The sequence below is a fragment of the Ailuropoda melanoleuca genome, chromosome 4 (assembly GCF_002007445.2).
Source record: "Ailuropoda melanoleuca isolate Jingjing chromosome 4, ASM200744v2, whole genome shotgun sequence".
Lineage (NCBI taxonomy): Eukaryota > Metazoa > Chordata > Mammalia > Carnivora > Ursidae > Ailuropoda > Ailuropoda melanoleuca.
The window spans coordinates 66666877-66687293 of record NC_048221.1 but is presented as its reverse complement, the minus strand read 5'-3'; the positions used below and the strand labels follow the sequence as shown (position 1 = coordinate 66687293).

Sequence of the window (20417 nt, the reverse complement as noted above, 5' to 3'; positions counted from 1 at the left end):
GGGGAACAAAGAAACTTGGAGCAAGAATCTAACATGATCGGATTTATTTGTTCCTTTCCATTTCCTCTTCATTAGAAAAATATTTTTTTAGCAGTTCGTATCTGGTAATGACGTGGATGTTGCACTAAATTTGAAAGAGGTTAATGGCAAAATGCCAAGAGGTGATGAAACACAGAGATGAGGGACTCCACACAAGAGGCTAACTCAGATTAAAAGTAATTCATGATAGAATGAAGGTGGAATGATGTAAACATAGCAAATGAGAATGACTTCAAAGGTTCTAGCCTAGAGACCAAGTGCAAGGTGCTCCTTTAGCCAAGACATAGAATTTCAAAGAAGTCTGCTCTGCAGAAAGGCAGTATGAACAGTGCTGGTCATTTTAAGTATGGGATGCCTACAAAAACATCTATAGGTGCATATTGAGAAAGCACAGCATAACACATAGAGAAGCTGAATCACTATTATGCTGTATACCTGAAACTAAAGCAACATTGTGTGTCAACTACACTCAAATTAAAAAAAAAAAATTAAAGAGAAAAAAGAAAGCAAGCAGTTAGAAATATGGCTTTCATCTTATACTGTAATCATACAGATTGTCTATGAAGTCACTGGAATGGATAAATCATTCTGCTCCCAACTCTGGGGAAAATGTATAGGGCAAAAAGAGTAAGGAATCCAGAATACCAACATTTCAATGTGTAAAATACAAAATTAATTGATGTCTTAATGTGACTTTTTTATACTATAATCTTAAGGTTTTTTTTATTATAATCTATTGTAATCCTAAGGTTTTATTGTAATGTAAAAGGTTCTGTTTTACATTATCCAGAAACAGAATATAGTGCTGAGCCTGACACTGTTTTATATTATTACTTTGGTCACTGGTACATCATGTAAAGGAATCAAAATATGTCTGGAAGAGAGTCTAATTAAATACATCTGAAGTCCAGAGCGATTCAGAGAATTGACCAAAGTCTTGCAGCTAGTTGGTCCTGTTTGCAACTAGCCCACTATTTAAAAATTAGTTCAAAATCCAACATTCTCTTTCATTTCACTTGTTTCTAAGGCATGTAAGAATGCAAATGAAATCAAGTAATTCACTCGAATAAGATCATTAACAGATATCAGAAAAGCATTTTGCAACTTTCACATGTTCTCTTTTTAATTTTAACTGCTATGATATAAGACTGTTAACAATATTAGCTATTTTTTCTTGATGTCATTGAATTGTGTTTCATTGGAAGGAACATCATGGAATTAGCCTATATTCTTGGAAGGGTGGTCAAGAAAACACGATATTAACAATGGTCTTATCATCCCACATAGCCAATCAATAAAAGTTAGACACAAAAGTGCCTAACATGAGTGAAGCACATCCTTACTCATTTGACAGATGCCAGAGAAAGAAAGAATGAATGGCACAATCATAAACAAAGTCAAGGAAGACTCCAGCGTCCGCCATTTAATTGCACATAATGATTTCAATTGATCGGCATGAAGTTCTTAAACACTCAAATATGGAATCCTTTAAAATCTGTGTTAGATTTAACAGAATTTGCATTTTTCTTCAGAGTGGGGGGGAATAAAACCTTCAAGAATTATAAAATATTGTTGCCCAACAACGTGAATATACTTCACACTCCTGAACTGCGTACTTTAAAAATGGTTAAGATGGCAAATTTTATGTTATGTGTTTTTCATCACAGTTAAAAAATTTTAAAGGCATTATGAAGTTAAATGACCTTAACGTACTTTTGTCCATAAAACATTCTATATCCCACAAGGAAGAGGGAGCTGGCCACCATTTCCAGATTGTGAGAAAGGGGTGGAACTGGATCTTTAGGTTTATTAACCAGACAGTGCTACTCAGGGCTTGTTAAAGAGATGTTGACAAGATGAACATTCAAAAGCTAGAGAAGCTAGTGACAAAGTGAAACAGTTAAATAGGAAAGTAGCACTAAGATTTGGAAGCGTATGAGAGACCTGTGAAAAGAGTAATCAACAAGATACAATGGTATGGATAAAGAAAGAGAGTCCAAGATGATTCCAGGACATCAAGTTCCAGTAAAAACATGGACCCTGTTATTACTGTCAATCTGAGTTTAAACCATTAAAATGAAAATACCCAGAAAGCACTTGGTAAAAAAGACTACAGCCTGGATGCTCTTTAACCTTTAACCACCAAGGTCCAAAGATATCAAATCTCAGATACATGACAGTAAATCTGAACCAGGAATTCAGATGAAACTCAACCAACCAGTTCAGCCATCGGCTTTTGTCCCAGCGAGGTTACACTACCCACCATCCCTGTGCCTCCTTCACTTGAAGTTTACATGGGAAGGTGAAGAGACTAACAAAGAAAAGTAAAAATCATTTCACTCCCAATTTGATGGAACTAAAGGAACTTCTGCAAAGTGAAAGTCTCTTCTAAAAATTTGCTATGCTCTAGGAAACAGAATAGAATTGAGAAAAATTAAACCCTTTATAGACTTCATGCCTTTAGGCAATCTGACAACTGCTGATCTTCCTTTCCTTTTGGATTTCCTACTCTGATCTGTACAAAAGGTCATCTGGTGTTTCCAGATCAATCTCTGAGGTGTTCCAGTCGCTAAAACAGCAGATTAAATTAGCATCCACAAGAACTGCAAATCTCTCCTCTCCACATCAACACTTGGGAGAAAAACAGGTGCGTCAGAATGCCATTGCTATACCGGAGTTGGAGAATCTTACCGTAATGTATAGCGTTAAAAAAAAAAAAAAGAAAAGAAAAGAAAATTCAAATTTTATTTAAAACCTTCAGAACCTTATCACAAAAATGTTTCAGCCTTTGCAGATTAAATGGAATTTTTTCCACTTAAAAAAAAATATAGCCAATTTCAAGGGGTAAAATGGTACTTAGAAAAACAAAATGAATTTATTTACCCTGGGATGTATATATTTAGACTATCCTACTATTTCTGTTCTTTAAATCTAAGTTTGGATACTTACTTTTCATTTAAAAAGTGGGCATGTTTTAACTTCTAATCTAAGGATATTATGGTTACCAAAAATTTTTATTTTATTTTTTTTCTACCGCTAGCTACTTAATCTGTGAAATACAGCTCAGGAAAAAAAATGCTGTCATAAAACCTGTTGGTATAAAGATAAGCAGTTTGTTTAATATCTAATTAAATGTGGTCACCAGAGAAATCACAGCTTATGAAACTTTATCAGAAAAAGATTAATCCATTTCAGTCTTAACCCAAATGTCATAAGAGAACTCATGAATTTATATAGGAATCCACTTATTATCCAAAGACATTTTCATATTGAGTAAGAAGAGCCTATATTACTGGTTATATTTATACTTACTTCAATCAAATTCATATACTTTCTAGCTATCATTGATTTCAGGGACAATTATCAAACTAGAATAATATAATAGGGAACCCTGTCCTCTTTGTCAAAAATTTCTATAATGTTCTAAAAACACTTTAGGAGTTTATAGACCCATTCATTCAGAAATTCAAAAAATTATATGGACTGTGTCATTTTAATTCAAAAACAACTCTCTAACAAAAGACTATTGAACAACCTATTATATGTTGGACTCAGGCACTGGGGAAATGAGAATGGAGAAAAGGATTCCTTCTTTGGAAAGGCTCATAAAAATCATGAGACAAACCCTTAAATAACCACCAATATAAAGTAATGACTACTACAGGCCAGAGCCTGCTTTTTCCCCTTAATATCTATTCATGCCTTTGTCCATAATAAAAAAAAAAAATTATCTGAACACATGGTGACCCAGCATAAAGTCTGGATGCATTTCTCAGCCTTCTTTGAAGTTAAGACAGCCAGGTGACTAATTGGGGTCAATGGGATGTGAGGGAAAGTAGTCTGTGCTCCTTCCAGGTTGAAACTTTAAAGAATAGGGTATGCCCTCCCCCTTCCCTTTCCTCTTCCTGACGGCTCAAAAGGAACCTGGGCCATCTTGGATCAGGTGGACAAGTGTAGAACTCTTATAGGCAGTAGAGCTATAGAATAAAAGGAGCCTGAGTTCATGATAGGATGTCACAGACCAGAACCACCATTCCACCTCAGATTTATAAACAAGCTTTTGTCTTGTTTTTAAGTTGCTGTTTTTGGAATCCATCACATGAAGCAGCACCAGGTTCTAATTAAGATCTAATAGGGGCACCTGGGTGGCCCAGTCGGCTAAGCATCTGCCTTCGGCTCAGGTCATGATACCAGGGGCCTGGGATCGAGTCCCACATCAGGCTCCTTGCTCAATAAAAAGGTCTTTAAAAAAAAGAAAAAAAGGTCTAATAGACGTGCTTCTTTTTCTGAGAATTTTGGTACTAGAAAATGTCCCTTAAAAGGAAGAACCAAAATTTTATAGTAAAAGCGAAGGAAAGCTTGATTTCTAACTTTCTCATGAAAAATAAAACCCTGAATTAGAACAGTAAACTCATTTTACAATAATAAATAGAAGTGAGAAGTAAAATTGTATAAATTCTTAGAAGAGAATGATTTAAGTAATGCAGGGGGCACAAATTTTAACAAAATTGAATAATCATGTGATAGAGCTAATGAAAAAAAAATCAACATAGTAAGAAACAGAATAGGCATCAAAAACTGATCACTGGGGCGCCTGGGTGGCACAGTGGTTGGGCGTCTGCCTTCGGCTCAGGGCGTGATCCCAGCGTTATGGGATCGAGCCCCACATCAGGCTCCTCCGCTATGAGCCTGCTTCTTCCTCTCCCACTCCCCCTGCTTGTGTTCCCTCTCTCGCTGGCTGTCTCTATCTCTGTCAAATAAATAAATAAAATCTTTAAAAAAAAAAAACAAAAAACTGATCACTGACATGTGGGAAAAGCTTAGGAAAATAGTAGGGAATGCAGGTGAAAAAAATACAGATCAAAGCAATTAGAATGGCACTGATAGATAAGAAAGACAAAGATGATTGAACACAAGAGTAATTCCTTTAAGAGGCAAATCAAAAAGAGTGCTTGCAAACAATGTGTGTAAACACTTAATACAAAAAAAACTCCCTGAACTGGAAGAATGTACTAATCTGGAAAGATTGAAAGAGCAATCCATGTTTCAGGAAACAGTCAATACTGAGACATATTTTGAGTAGGCTGCAGAAGTTTAAAGAAATACTTCTTTAGGTATTCAAGCAGACAGAGCAAACCACTTTCAAGAAGTAACAGGATGGGCATATTTGAAGAATATATATATATATATATATATATATATATATATATATACATATATATCGAAGCTCAAGAGAATCTTCAAATTTGGTGAAACTAAAGAAATATAAAAAAAGACAGGTGAAAAAAGACAATGTGGTCTGGAATGAAATCATCTTATGTTTGTGGAATTTTTTTCTGGCTGGTGGGAGTTGAGTTGATTTTTAAATTTCATTTTTCTTCATTATTTAGATAATTTGAATGAGCATGTAACATGTCAACAAAAACAATGAGTAAGTAAGCAGAAAAATATCAAGAATAAGATGGAAAGCAAATATGCCAACACATTAACAACAATCAATTCTGGGTGGTGACTTTCTAATTTCCAAATACTATTTTCATTTTTTTTATAAGAACAACTGGACCTGAAGGAGGAATTTGGCAGGCAAACTAAGAAAGAATAATACTCCAGGCATAAGCAAAGCCAGGAAATTATGAAAGAAAATGGCATGCATTGGAAACAGCAAGAGGTCTGCTAAGTAGATAGGGATGAAGCCTGGGTCAGATTATATGCTATGCTTGAATTTCATTCCAATCTTTATTTCTGTCACTGATCTACCTAACATCAATCAAACCAGTTACAATATATTTATTTGTCTCCATTTTTCAGGTGCAAAAACTCGAAATCCAGACCTCAGAGACAAGATAATTAAGTACTAGATCTAAGAGAACCCTATTCTAGGCGATGCCACAAAGACAGATGAGAAGCAGAGCCTGTGCTCAAGGTGCTTACAATATATTTGTGACACCAGACAGGCACACAAAACAGCAAATAATAATATATGGTAATATAACACACATGGACCCTATAGGAATTTAGAAGAAAGGAAACTCTTTGATGGTTGGAGCAGGCTGTGGAAGTGGCATGACTGATGCCAGGGTCTAGAAGAAAGGCTGGACATTCTGATATAAGATTTCCAGTCTCTCAAGAAATTACATTGTAGGATCCCTACCCACAGCTAACTCACAATTCCATAAAGATGGAGTATAGCTTATCTTTTTTCATACTAAATTATAAAGAAAAGACAGACTGAGTCATCATTTATGTTGGAATATGACTGTGGGGGAAAATAAACAAGTAAGTAAAGGCTTACCTTCTATTAAAATAAATTCCAGATGGCTAACTTTTCATCTAGTTCCTTTATGGTTTTACACATTAGATTTAACTCTTTAATATATCTATGGAAATAGCCTTTTTAATCATAATTACAAAGGAAGAGATCAAAAGGAAGAAAGATACAAAATTTAATTTCTACATTATAAACAAAGGTTAATCAAGAAACTGGGAGAACTGCTTACAATATGTTTAGAAAAGGTTCGTTTTCTTAATTTTAAAAACTCATAACTCAGTAAGAAAGAATACAAATACTTCAACAGAAAAATGAGTAAAGAACATGAAAAGAAAAACTCAGAAGATTATACATGATAACCTTTGTTCATTTTGGAATTATAAATTAGATGTCTAAAAATTTTTCCTTGGCAAATATGATATCTACACAAATTTACTTATAAGGCTATTCATTGAAGAATAATTTATAATAGTGAAAAAAATTGAAAACAGCTTAAATGCCCAATGAAAAGGTTATGTAATAAATTATGGTATCTGCATAGGATAAAACCACTGAAACTCTCAACTAAAGGAGATGCAAAGACCATACACTGAATGTTGCCAAAGACTGTTCAGTGACATGGCAAAGTGGTTATGGCATGCAAGGAGAATAATTGGGAAAATAACCATATATGATAGCTTCATCCCAATTCAGTAAAGAAGATCTAAGTATAGAAAAAGACCAGAAGAATCTATACCAAAATGTTGATTGTGACTATTTCCAGACTGCAGGATTGCATGTGATTTTTTTCTCCTTTATGCTCTTAATGTTATCCAAATTTTTATAATGAAGACATATCACTCTCAAAATCTTTGCTGCCCTTTGCAGCAAAACTTGTAGAAAGAGTTGTCTATAAGTATTATCTTTAATTCCTCCTCTTGATTTTCTCTTAAACTCAGACTTTGGCCTCCAAAACTCTCTGAAGTAACTGGTGATTTCCATGTCACTAAATACATCAGCAACAGAATTGAAAGTGCTAATTCCCTTCTCTTCTTGATATCCTCTCTCCTCATGTCTCCTAGATACTGCACTGATTTCTTCCTACCTACTGACCCTTTCTTCTTTGTCTCCTTTGCTGGCACCTTCTCTTCTCACTAATCCCTTGATGTAGGAATGCATAAGGGCCCAGCCCTCCTCTTCAGTCACACTCCCTCCTTGAGTGACTGCATCCAGCCTCAAGGCCTTATCACATGTATGCTGACCACTTCCAAATCTGAAAACTTCCAGCCCAGATAAATATTTCCTTCCCTACCAGATTCCACACTTGTGGCTCCAATGTGTGTATGTACTTATTATGTCCACTTGGATGTCTAAGAGACACCCCAAACTCAATAAGCTCAAATGAATTAACTGCTCTTCTCTTCAAAAACCTACTTTGTATATCATTTTTCCCATCTCAGTTGAAAGCAACTTCTGCCTTTCAGTTACTTGAGTCAAAAATTTGTCCTCAATTCCTCTCCATCTGTCACCCAACCGGTCAATTCTTACCTGACTCTCCTCCAAAATATATCCAGAATCCAACCTCCTCATTATCTTTGCTACCACCTAACTCCTATAACTGCCATCATCTCTCCCCTGGATTAGGGACATAATCTACCAAGTGATCTCCTGTTTCCACCTCTATCCCATTACAGTTTATTCTCAACATGACAGCCAGACCGATCCTTGTAATACCTAGGTCAGACCGTGACACTCTGTGCTCAGAACCCCTCAAGAGCTCCCCTTTCTCACTCACAGTAACACAGTCCTTGCTGTGGCCTAAAGGCCTTACATGATGTGGGCTCCTCCCCCGCCTCCTCCCTCCTCGTGCGTTCCGTGCCAGTACACTGTCCTGCTGGCGTTACGGGATGAGGAGGTGTGCTCCCACTTGGGCCTTTGCCCGAGCTCTCCACTCTACCCCAACTAACACCGCCAAAGGAGAGAGAGAGTGAGAGAGAGAGTGAGAGAGCACAAGCAGGGTGAGGCGCAGAGGGAGAAGCAGGCTCTCTGCTGAGCAGGGAGCCCCATGTGGAGCTCAATCCCAGGACTCCGGGGTCATGACTGAGCCGAAGGCAGACGCTTAACCAACTGAGCCACCCAGGCGCCCCTTAACTACCCTTTTTAATAGTGCAACCTGCTCCCTACCCTCCAAACCCGTCCGCACTCCTTTACAGGTGTGAACCCAGCCACATTTACTCTTTTCCGTAACACTTATCACAAATCATAAAAGGGTAAAAATCAAAATGATAAAGGAGTAATTGAGATAGGCTACGCTGAAGCAAGGAAGGCTCCTCTGAAAACTTGTACTTAAATGACTATGATGCCATTGGAAAAGGGTGGGGTGAGCCTGAGGGAGGGACTGTCCAGAGGGCCAAGCCTACTGGAATTAATAATAAAACAAACACAAATGACACAGCCAGCAATGTGAAATCCCAGGGGGCATGATGACAGCTAAGAAGTGCAAGTTATTAGAAGGTTGATCTGTAGGTCAACATAAGGAAGGGTGTGAGCTGCCCAAAGATGGGAGGCCTACCCTAGGAGGTAGAAAGTTCCCTTTTAGCTGTGGGGGCTGAACACACTGACACGAGGAGCCTCAATAGGGATGTCACAGAGAGGAGTCAAACATCCCACAGGTCTGGAGGACACCTTCCAGCACCCATGCTCTCTCTGTGAGATTTTCAAGACATCCAAGAATTGGGGAGGAGGGGAAGGAGAGCGGCTGATCCATATTTGTTTCCAGGGCTTATGTAGATCAAAAACTGAATGCACACATTTTTCTATTTTCTACTATTTAGCCTTGTCACATAGATAAGGAGTCAACATTTATTGTGTATTAAAGACATGCTACTGGCTATGTGGACCCAAATGCTATGTAACCAGCAATATTTCTGAAGGATATGTCTCCAAGACAACAAATAAACAGAGCTCTGGATAAATATGTGGATTATGTTTGCATAAGTTATGAAATAATGCATTACCATGAATAAGTGAAATAGGAATCACGACAGAAACAAGATCCATGAAGCACAAAATGACATAGAGAGAAAAAGGGCCATTCTGGGAATCGGTACCCACTGTCTTCAAGTGCCTCTAAGAACTCATGTACACCAGGCTATCTTAAATCCATTAGAACTTAATTCACATGGCAGAAAGTCTGAAAATGTGGTCTCTCCCCCACTGTCCCCTGTGCCCCTCAGCCCCCTTCTCATTCCCACATCCTTTTGCTACAGCTCACACCCTGTGGCCAGAGAACGGAAGCATCTGCCTGCAGCGCGTACACAGAGCCCTGTACGCACTGCCCCCAGGCCAGGGCTTCTGCTCAGAACAACCAAACAAAGGAGAACAAGGGAAAAGAGGCAGAGCACATCACAACCCTGGCAGAGTACTGCCTGCTTTGGCTTTTGTTTCTGAGGCCAGCATATAGCTCTATGGTTTATTTTACATGGGCTGTGTTTACATACATCAGTAAATATGGTTCCCATTTCTCTTTGTAACAGCAGCTATAAATTATATGTTGGAAGTGTTTGGCTCTTCTCTTCCCATAAAAGGTTTGGCAGGAATTACTGAGGCCCCAAGGAAAGGAAGTCGGTGGCTGGAGGGGAGTGACTTCCTTCATCCATACCCTTAAATTAATTAACTAATTCAACAAATACCTATTGAGCGCAAACTATGTGCCAGGCACAGTTAGGGAAGCTTCAGGAAACAAAGCAGTAAAAAACAAAACAAAATCCTTGTTTTTACAGCATTCATAGTCTAGTGAAATTCATCACCTCACCTCAATTTCCAGATTCTGAGCTCTCAAACCATCTAGGGCTGAGCACATTAGAAGGTAAATGTGAAGTAAACAGAGCTACTATAAATAATTATAATAATAATCATAAGTTATTATTATTGTGGATTTTTAAGTGCTTACTATGTGCCAGGCACACTATTCCAAGCATGTACCACTATTAACTTATTAAGTAGTCATAAAAAATGCTATCAAATGCTATCAGGTACTGTTATAACGAATTGTGTCCCACACAATTTTAAATTTTAGATAGACAGGGTCTTTAGGGAGGTAATCAAGTTAACAACGAGGTCATTAGGGTGGGCCCTAATCCAATATGACTGATGTCCTTACAAAGGAGGGAAATTTAGACAGACACACACGTAGAGGGAAAACAATGTAAAGATGCTGGGAGAAGACAGCCAACTTCCAGCCAGGGAAGGAGGGCTAGGACAGATTCTCCCTCACAGCGCTCAGAAGAAACCAACCCAACCGACACCTTGATTTCAGGGCTCTGGCTCCAGAACTGTGAGACAGTTTTTGTTGTGCTAAGCCAACTAATTTGTGGTACTTTGTCACAGCAGCCCCGGCACACTAATAAAGGTACAATCATGATTCCATGTCACAGATAAAGCCACTGAGACATCTGGCTAGCCAACGGACTGAGAGTCGAAGTCAGACACTCTAGCTCCAGAAACAACATTCCTCATTCTGTTCTAAAATCAGGCCAATTACTGCAGAGATGGGTCCCAGTCACTATTACTTCTGAAAGTGTCTGTTGATCCTAAAGCCTGACCTTTGGCCAAAATAGAAAACTGCTCCGTCCAGGGGTGGCCGCAGGCTGCTTGTCACACGTGCAGCTACAGAATGGAATGCGTGACTAGCAGCAGGGAAACTGCACTCTCCTCCACTATGAAGCCATTGCTAAGGCTGGTTAGTCATGTGGGTAAGTGATTCTCCTGCTCGGCCCAATTAAACATGCTATTTAATAGTGTGTGGCTTCAAAGAGATCTATTTCAATGAGTCATTCTAAATACTTACTACCTGAAAATTTTAACACTTTTCCTCTGCCCATATCTTGTTGACTTTATATTTCATTTAACGGGAAATAAAGCTCAAGTGTGATGTGTTCTACTATAGGTAATAATAGCCCAGGAAAGCCAAATACACAAAAAGAGAGAGAAAATTCGACCGCAGGCTTGGCAATAAAATCTCCAGAGGGGGCTAAGCATTAAATAAGGGAGAATCATGTCACTCTGGCTTTGCTATATTAATCCAGGATAATCTCAGTCTTCAAGATTTCCATTATTTCCAACAAATAAACACAAAAGAACTTTCAGAATTTCATTTTTCTTTTTCTTTCCACCTCCTCTCTCTGCTGCTCTCTCTCTAGTTCACACGCACACACACAAGCACTTCCAATAATATCCGCACTTCTATATCTTGTTTGCTTTTGTCATTTCAGAGGTATTTCTAATAAGAGTAACGTAGCCAATATTTACTGAATGCTTACTATATTGTCACTGTGCTAAGCACATGACATTCTTCAACTCATTGATCAACTCCTCTTTCAAGTAACTCTAGGTATTATCATTTTCTCCACCCATAGAAGAGACCCAGAGAAGTCAAGCTACTTGCTCCCTGCCACATGGCTAATGAGTGGCAGAGCCAGGATTTGAACCTACACCTGGCAGAGCCATCGACATTCCACTGTGTATCCCTGTGTATCTGAAAGTGTGCACAGGATTTCCAACCAAGAACAGATGAAATACAAAACAAGAGGCTTTTGTCATTGGACTGTGCAGTGATGCTTTTTCTAGGGTGGGGGAGGTTCTTGGATCACATGCCATCTCTTCAAGTGAGTCCAAACACAGAGGGCTTCGGCTCTTGATTAGGCCCAGGTTTGGAGTCAACACACATAAGGTTGCAGTTTAAGGGCCAATAGCCCCGTAATCTGTCCAGATGCTCTCCGGGAGAGGAAACTTTATGAGAACTGAGAAAATATACAGGCAACGTAAAGTGGGGCTTTCTAATGGCCTCCCTCCGGGTCTCACTCTCAACACCTCCATCACTGGGAGTAGTTTCCTACCTTATGGCTAGAAAATGTGGTTTTATAATATGAACCTAAAGGAGCCCAGAGAGGAAAGGAGACAGAAAAGGACACCGGCACCTTTACACAAGACACATTTCAATATGCTTTCTTCAAAGTTTTCAATAAAGGGTTCTAGAAACGGAAGTTATTTTTAAGTGGCTAAGTGCTTTACCTTGAGGGCCTCACTAGCTGAACATAAAAGTACCAAAAAATATGGAAACATTTCCACTTGCCAGCCTTCATTACGACCTTCAGAGTGACCCACCTATAAGATGGGAAACAAGTGTTTTCATCCAGTATCTGAGATCAAAGTTGTGGGTCTTCACTCTTCTATGTCTAAGGGGTACAAGCTGCCTGCGTCTTCACTAAGAGAACGCGCAGCATGCGTTACAGGGAGAGGAGGAAGCACAGAGCGTAACCATCTGTGCTGTTACTAAGCCCCGCTGTCCCACAGGACTCGGCCTCAGTCTGCAGTGGGTGAAGGAGGACGGAGGTGATGATGGTCAGGAGGACGAAACCACAACAGACAGGGAAACCGAGGCTCCGGCCTGGCCACACACCCGCATTTCATCAATGAGCAATCAGACAGCATACTCCCACTTGAAAATATTATACATCTCAAATGTAATTAAGAAATTTAGACTGGCATGAATATGTAATGTACACATTGCTCTGCAGATGCCTTTCCCATCCGACAGGCTGGTGCCGACTTTAATTTGGAAGAAATCCATTTTCATACAAAGGTAACCAAGAGTGACAGGAAATAGGAAGGCTACATCATTTATCTTCTGTGAACTTAGGGGAAAAAAATCAGTTAATTGCTTTTCTAGGAAGCTATTTTGTGGAATCACGGTGCTTTATCTTTCTGCTCTTATTCATGGTATAAATGGTGATTTTAAAATGCCCGTTATGAATATGCCGATTAATCAATACACCTTAAACTATTTAATTACTTATTTAAACAAATAAAATTCCGATCAACCAAAAGTGGTTTCTCTGTTCTTATAGCTGAATTATCAACCACTATGAAAACTCCTACTATACATATGGTCTATTAATTGATATACAAATTCAGGTGTCTCTTTCCTTATCACTGACTAAGCTAAGAGCAGCAGGCCTGCTTTCCTTCCTTCCTTCCCTGGCTTTCCAGATCTGTTCTCAGTCATCAGAGCCCCTCTGCAAGAGCGGTCTTAAATCACTGTTACTTATTAAATTAATAACAAACGGAAACTAAAATATTATGTTCTGGAGTACCACTGAGGCTGAAACTTGCCAAACAAACTGACTTCATGGCCCACGAGACCCATATTCCCATACTTTGTCTCAACAGCACTGCATATTAGGCCTCTTTTATAGGATTGTCCCATTTCTGCCTTCCTATATCCCCTAGCATATACATACGTATTTTTAAATTCTACCAAGTTTGAGGCCAATATAAAGCACTCTTTTCAAATCTAAAATTATCATTTTAATAACAATTTCTTATTATTGAGCCAAAGATAGATAGAGCATGAAGCTAATGACGCATAAGCTCCAGGGCCTCTTAGGTGAAGATTCCTCCAAGGCCCCAGGAGGGGCTCTAGCAATGAGTGAAGACTTGTTTTTGTAAAAATTTCAAGTATAAGATAATTTTCTACTCCTCTTTCCTGAGAAAACCCCCAAGACAGTATACATTTTAGGTCCCACAAAACTTGTATGCCGCACTAGGTTAATAGTCCCCAATGTCTAGATCTCGAATTACATGTTGAGGGCAAAACATGTATCTTGTGTGTGTCTATGAAACAAAAAAAAAAAAAATTTGCTTCAACTGGAAATAAGATTTAGTGTGCCCTACCCTAGAATGTTCTAGAATGTATCTGCGGTTATTTCTTGTGTCCCTGTCTCTCACCTTACATGATTCCGAGTGGCACTCCAGGGAAGGCTCACTTAATGAGGGATGGCATCAAGAATAAAAAACTCAGCTATAACAACAAAAATATGTTTTTCATTAAACACAAAACTGAGCTGGGAAAAACCAGCCAAGAGACAGGTGTATCAGTTAAAGAACTCCCTTGAGGCCTTTAACTTCCACTTCAAATTGCTCTGAATTTTTCCACACTAATTACCTATTATTGAAGACTAAAGAATTATAATAAATAATTCGCCATGGCAGCAGATAGAGTGCAGATGTTGTAAGAAAAAGAATGAAGAATTTATGAAGTATAAAATCAGGCAAAAGAGATTCACAAATTCTTAATTTTTTAAAATAACACAGAAGATTTTTCTACTACAAGGATTATGAAGGTGAGGAAATTTTCTAGGACTAGAAGGCCAATTTTAAATTTAGTTTGTACTGTACATGAGAGAAACTGCAAATTAAAAGCTAAGTGCTGGAGTCTAATTTATTCAATTCATGTAAATTTCTTGCAGGCAGAGATCACACCTTACATTTTTTTTTAAATTTCTCCTATCACATTACACCTAGTCATTGCTTTGATTTCTTATGAGCACTGTCCTACACAATGCCATACAGCTATATTTGCATCTCCCTTGTCTTTACGTCATTTTTACCTAACACTTGCTTTTAGCCCCCAAATCCTTCACACTGGCATAAGTCTTGCTCTATAGCTAACGTCCTGGGAAACCATAGTCAAGTCATGCAAAGGTTCCCTTTAGGTCACAGCCTCTGTAAACTTCCCTAAAAAAATGCATCCCCTACCTCACTGGAAATTAAAGTCAGTACTATAAAGAGGACATTTTCATCTAGGTACTACCTGTGTAAAAAAAAAAAAAAAAAGGAGGCATTAATATTTCTTAATTGCTTGCCATCTTTGTTATATTCTCTCCAAAAAATAAAAGCAAATGTTCCCTCAAAAAGTAAAATCTGATTAGCTGATAAAATTCTTCTGCTTCTATGCTATGATTGTGGATTTTATAAGGATGCTCTATTAACACTGAGTGATATACCTGCAAAAGGTGTTCTTTAATCTCTTGAAGTACTGTAAAACAGACAAGCAAACAAAAACTCTTTGAGTCTGAAGGACAGGAAATGTAACTTATAGATACTACCCTGCTGCTAACTGGGAAAGGGTCATTTTCTTCTTATACAAGACTTGAGTGCAACACACGAGTGCTGCACAATTCGCATTACCATATTTTCCATAATATGAAGTTTTTTGCTTAAATAAGAACTGTATTATCTCCCCTACAAAAAAAGAAAAAAAAACCCACACATAAAAACAAAAACAAAAAAGCAGATCCACCAATTAAAACTTTGTTCTGCGAACAACACTCCTTACGTCTTTTCTATCAACGCATGATTGGCCTCTTTAAAGTATTCAGTATAGAAGTTAGGAAGGGAGCAAGTGGACAGGCTCAATGTCATTACATGGGGAAATGAAACACTTCCTGTGGAAAAGCTCTAATTTTTCTTGGTATGACTTTCTATCTCAGGCATTTCCCTCTTTCTGTGATTACCGAACCGTAGTACAATGTGTCATTCCCAATCTGGGGTCTTGGAAGGGCGTCCTGAAAGTGTCCACGTTATTAATGACATACCCAAAAGCCTAATGAAGACTGTACAGTTATCTGCATAAGGTTGTACTGGCTATCACAAACTGGTTTTTAACCAGGGCTTTATCAACTCATTGGGTTACAAAGTAAATAAATAAATTACTACCTAATAAATTTGAAGTTTCTCTGGCACATAAAAATCATTTTAACAAGGAATCAGTTGGGATTAAAATTAAAATTATTAATGAATTCCTGGCAGTTACAGTCACCTCTGTTCAAGGATAAGCCATGTTTTATTTGCCAGGTCATTTGATGATGATAACACAAATCAAAGGGCTTGATAAATTCAGTTTTATGAGGTGATATTAATACGTGTTTCCTACAAACTTTTCAAAACATAAATGCTTACAGAAGTTATATGTTGCTACTATTAATTCCTAAGAATACTTTATGTGATCCATCATAAATGAATAATCAAAAGGAGTTAGTCGTGTACACATCACTTAATTTCCTCATTAGAACCTGTGTAAATATCTCGGAATTAAAAAAATGTATCTTCTCTAAGGGCAATATGTTGATCTCCCAATTGGAGCACAGTGCTTTCTGAGGTGAGAGTTCAGCTCAGAAATGATTAAGTCAGCCTTGTCTGACTCCCAACAAGAAACATCAAATCATTTGTGTTTTATTTGGTGATTAAATCAGATTAAGATACAAAGAATATGCTAGCCACAGAGTTATTCCATCTTTACAACCGAATATGTCAAAAAGAAAAAAAGAAACTGAATAGTTCCTAAGTCCAATGCTCTAGAATTCACATTTTATGTTAGTATACCACATCACAGCAAAACAAAAAAATGTGCATGCATACTTCTTCGTGTGCTCTTGACAAGTGTCCTCAATTTGGAATATAGGATGAAATGTGCCTCTCTAAAACAAGACTTCATTTTCCATCCAGGTTTACTGTTCAAGTAGACTAGACTCTTTTCTACCTCTGTGATTATGTGATTTGCTTTTTTGAGTTCTCATATTCCACACATTCATCTACACAGTTTGTAATGCAATACATAAGCACTTCAGATTAAATTCAAGACACAAGCCTGAACTAAAAGATTTCACTCTCATCATATAACCTAAGATCACTTTCACAGGACAAGGAGAGTCCTTACTTGATTAACATCAATTAACCTGGATTTTAAGTATCCTAATATGGATGGGACATCCTATACATTTGCATATTCACCATATTCAATACTGAGTCATTTAATAATTACTTTAAAAATCATTATGAGGTTTCCTTCATGTCCTGGAACATTTCAAAACTTATAAAAATGTTGAACTTCCGAACTCTTTTACATAAAAATTGACCTCTTTATATATGGCCTTAACAATACTTTTATTTCTAATATATAATTATCCATGTTAACACTGGCTCTTTCACAAAAAAAAAAATTCCCTTGAAGGAAACATGGAAGGAAACATTCCTTCCCGAATGAACAGACACACATAACTGCATATGCTGGAACTTAAAAAAAGATGGTGCTAATCAATTTGAGATTTTAAGAAATCATTATTTATGTGTACATTCTCCTTTAGCGATTGCTACAAATCCTACCACACGAAGTCGTTCACACACTGAAAATTAAGAAACATGGGCACTGAATTTATAACTGTCGAGTCGTCACTGAGAACTACTCAGATGTACGTAGGTACCATTGAGAAAAGACTCACCTCTCCTTGTTTGGGGATGCTGAACTTGGAAAGCTTGGCCTTGGCTCTGGCGGACTCTGGCTTGGTGGCCGGGACTCCCCTGTAGGACGTGCAGTGCACACTGGTTTCTGTGGACGACTTAAGCTTTGGAGACTCATCAGGAGCCTGATCTTGGCCGTCCATCGGCCGCACGTATGCAGTTGGTTTCTGCTGGACCAAGCTGGGTTTTGAAGCCAGGGACGGAGGAAAGTTCTGAACACAGTGTCCACTGCCGCTGTGCTTGGCTGCCATAGCAGGGGGCCTTTCCTGGGTCTGAAGACCCACCTCTACATTGCACACTTGTTTGGCTCGTGGCTGCTGTCTGCCCACACCATCTCCAAGCAAGGTCCTCAGAGAGCCTTGTTGTGCTGAGTTGGAAGAAGAAGAAGAAGAGGAAGAAGAAGAGGAAGATGAGGATGAAGGGCTCGACACAGACTGGTTAGGTTTTTTATTATGGTTCTTTGGGTTAGCAGATCTGTTCAAATCAAGCAACCTGTGTCCGTGCTTACTTGCTCTCTGTTGGCCATCCGATGGCGGGTGCCCAGCCTTTGGCCAGCCCATGCTGCCCCGCTTACTCTGCTGCACGGGGACAGCTGCTGGTGTGGAAGACGCAGTGCTACAGACAGATGGCGGCTGAGTCTGGGTTCTTGAATCCGCAACAAAATGTTCATCGATCTTGTTCACAGGAGCCTGAGGAACCCCAGGTTTGGGAACACCAACGAGATGACTCTGATTAGATCTATCAGTTAAAAAGTCTTTCATTTCATCATAATTGCCTAAAGTATTCTGGATCCGGTTGGAGAGCTCATCCCCCTTGTTCGTCTGGAAAAAGAAAAACACAACAAGCATCCTGTCATTAGAGATAAGAGAAACACAGGAGACAACGGAGAGGTGCGTTGATGGCTCACAGAGTCAATGTTGTCACATTCAGCATGAGAGCTGGGAGATGAAATCAAAATCTTCATCTCTGAAGTCCATCCACACTGCATCGTGCCAAGACCAGGAAGCCGTTAAGAGCCTCAGACTACATCAAAAGGGAATCTATCCTCGCTGGTGTGATGCAGCTACAGAAATCAGAAAATCTATCACCGTAGCTTCACAAAACCGTCAGGATTGAGGCTTTCCAGGATTGGGGTTTCTTTTCTTTTTTATAGTCCCTTTGGAAGCTTTTCTTGAAAATTCAAATTTGGCTCAAATTGTTCTGCTGCCAATTTCTAAGTATATAATTACTCTTGTCAGAAACCCAGAATGACAGGCAGAGGAAGTCAGCATACAGCTTAAAATGAACACAGGTCTCAATGTGCAAGAAGCCACCAGCCTAAACTACCCATGGTTCCGTGCCGACCTCAGATATTAGTGAAATCTCAGAAAGTCTTTCATTTTGGAAGACAGCTTACATCTCCGGCCTTTGGTGCAAGTGAGAAACAATCCAGCAGTTTTTTTCTCATTACCCTATCAGGTAGCCTGACCGTAGCATGACCTATGTGTGGCAAATATGTTACCCAACCTCTTTTCATTTCCTAATAGCTTGGAAAACAAAAACAAAAACAAAAATACTACAAGTGGCATTGACTTTGAAAATCAATGCAGAAATGAAGTCTATACTCTGGATAAAAATCACAGCAAGCAGCTCTCATTATTAAGCAAAAGTTACATTTTACTGAGGGAACAGGCAGTCAAGTCATGTGAACTAGACACCAAGATTTGTGGGAGAAGACCTCATTCTGAGTGGCTGAGCTGTCTTCCTGGCCTAATAGGCAGAAAAGCAGCTGAAGTGTGGTTGGTCAACTTTTCCAGGAGATGCTGCCATCACAGAGGGAGAGGTACAAGTGACAGAGAAGATGAACAACTGAAAACCATCTACCTTGTAGGGTTCACTGAAGAGGGAGTAACTCGAATTAAATGTGCCATCATCCTGCTGAGTTTCCTGATTTCTTCTTTCTCGTTCTTTCCTTCGTAACACATTTCTATCTGGTTCATAGACACTGCATCAGGAGAAAGAAAAAAGAACAACCACATAGAAAAAAGTTAAAGGCAAAAGCCCAGTGGAACATTCACCTGAGTGCAGAAATCTGGTTCGTGGACGAATGGCGGTGATAAGGAGAACAAGGATCAGATTAGAGCCACTCTAATCAAGCTTGGGAATCTGATAATTACATTCTTCAGGAGCAAAAAAAATAAAAAATAAAAAATCCTTAGGGCAAGTTCCAACCAGTACTAGACCTCTCTGCCTGATACGTAAGACAGGAAATATCTAAGCAACTTTGACAGGAGAAGACTGAAAGTAATCTTAAGGCAGACGGTAATTACAGCGATGTGTAAATAGAAATTATGAGCATATTTCCCCTTATGACATAGCCTCTGAGTGTTATATGGGAATGCTCCTGTTCTTGTCTGTCTTTCTTTTCTTTCTTTCTTTCTTTCTTTCTTTCTTTCTTTCTTTCTTTCTTTCTTTTTTTTTTTTCATGGCTGTTTCTGTAGTGATTCTTTCATTAACTAGCTCCCTAAAGAGCTGTTAAAACTCCATGCTGCAGTGGTTTTCACAGTTATGAGCCTTCTTCTGATCTCTGTTAATCAGTCAAGTCGTCAAACTACTACTGAATCAATTCTTCCTTCTGATATATTTGACACTATCACTCCTCCTAACTATGAAAAATGTGCCAGGAGGAAGGGGTGCCGGCAACGCAGGGAGAGAACGGAAATTGAATTATGGTGTGTCATCAAGTATCTCAGCCTTTTTGTTAAAGAAAATTAATATCTATTCTCCCAAAATACAATTATGAAGTGACCAGACACCAGATAACTGGGAGGACCAAGGGAGAAATAGTGTTCCTTCCCCCTAATAAGGAGAAAATAAAGGGGCTAATTCAACTAGTAATAAGGAAGTGACCCATTCACTGAAAGAAGGAAATACACTTGTTTTTTCAGCTCAGTAGATAAAGAAATCTGGCCTCAGTGGAGAACTGACATGTCCCTCAGAATGAGCATTGTAT

The 20417-nt window shown here is 38.7% G+C and overlaps 1 protein-coding gene across 8 annotated transcripts in view; it reads right to left on the bottom strand.

Annotated features, from left to right (window-relative positions):
* AFF3 (AF4/FMR2 family member 3) overlaps positions 1–20417 on the bottom strand; it is a 522207-nt gene that overhangs the window by 413603 nt on the left and 88187 nt on the right. For 6 of the 8 annotated variants that reach the window (XM_034658987.1, XM_034658988.1, XM_034658989.1 and 3 more), the window contains exons 2-3: positions 19289–19409; positions 17407–18246 (exon numbers count right to left, since the gene is read on the bottom strand). In XM_034658987.1, the coding sequence (XP_034514878.1) occupies positions 17407–18246; positions 19289–19409 (961 nt within the window). The remainder of the gene's footprint in view (positions 1–17406; positions 18247–19288; positions 19410–20417) is intronic. The other 2 variants (XM_034658994.1, XM_034658995.1) reach the window with 1 other exon arrangement.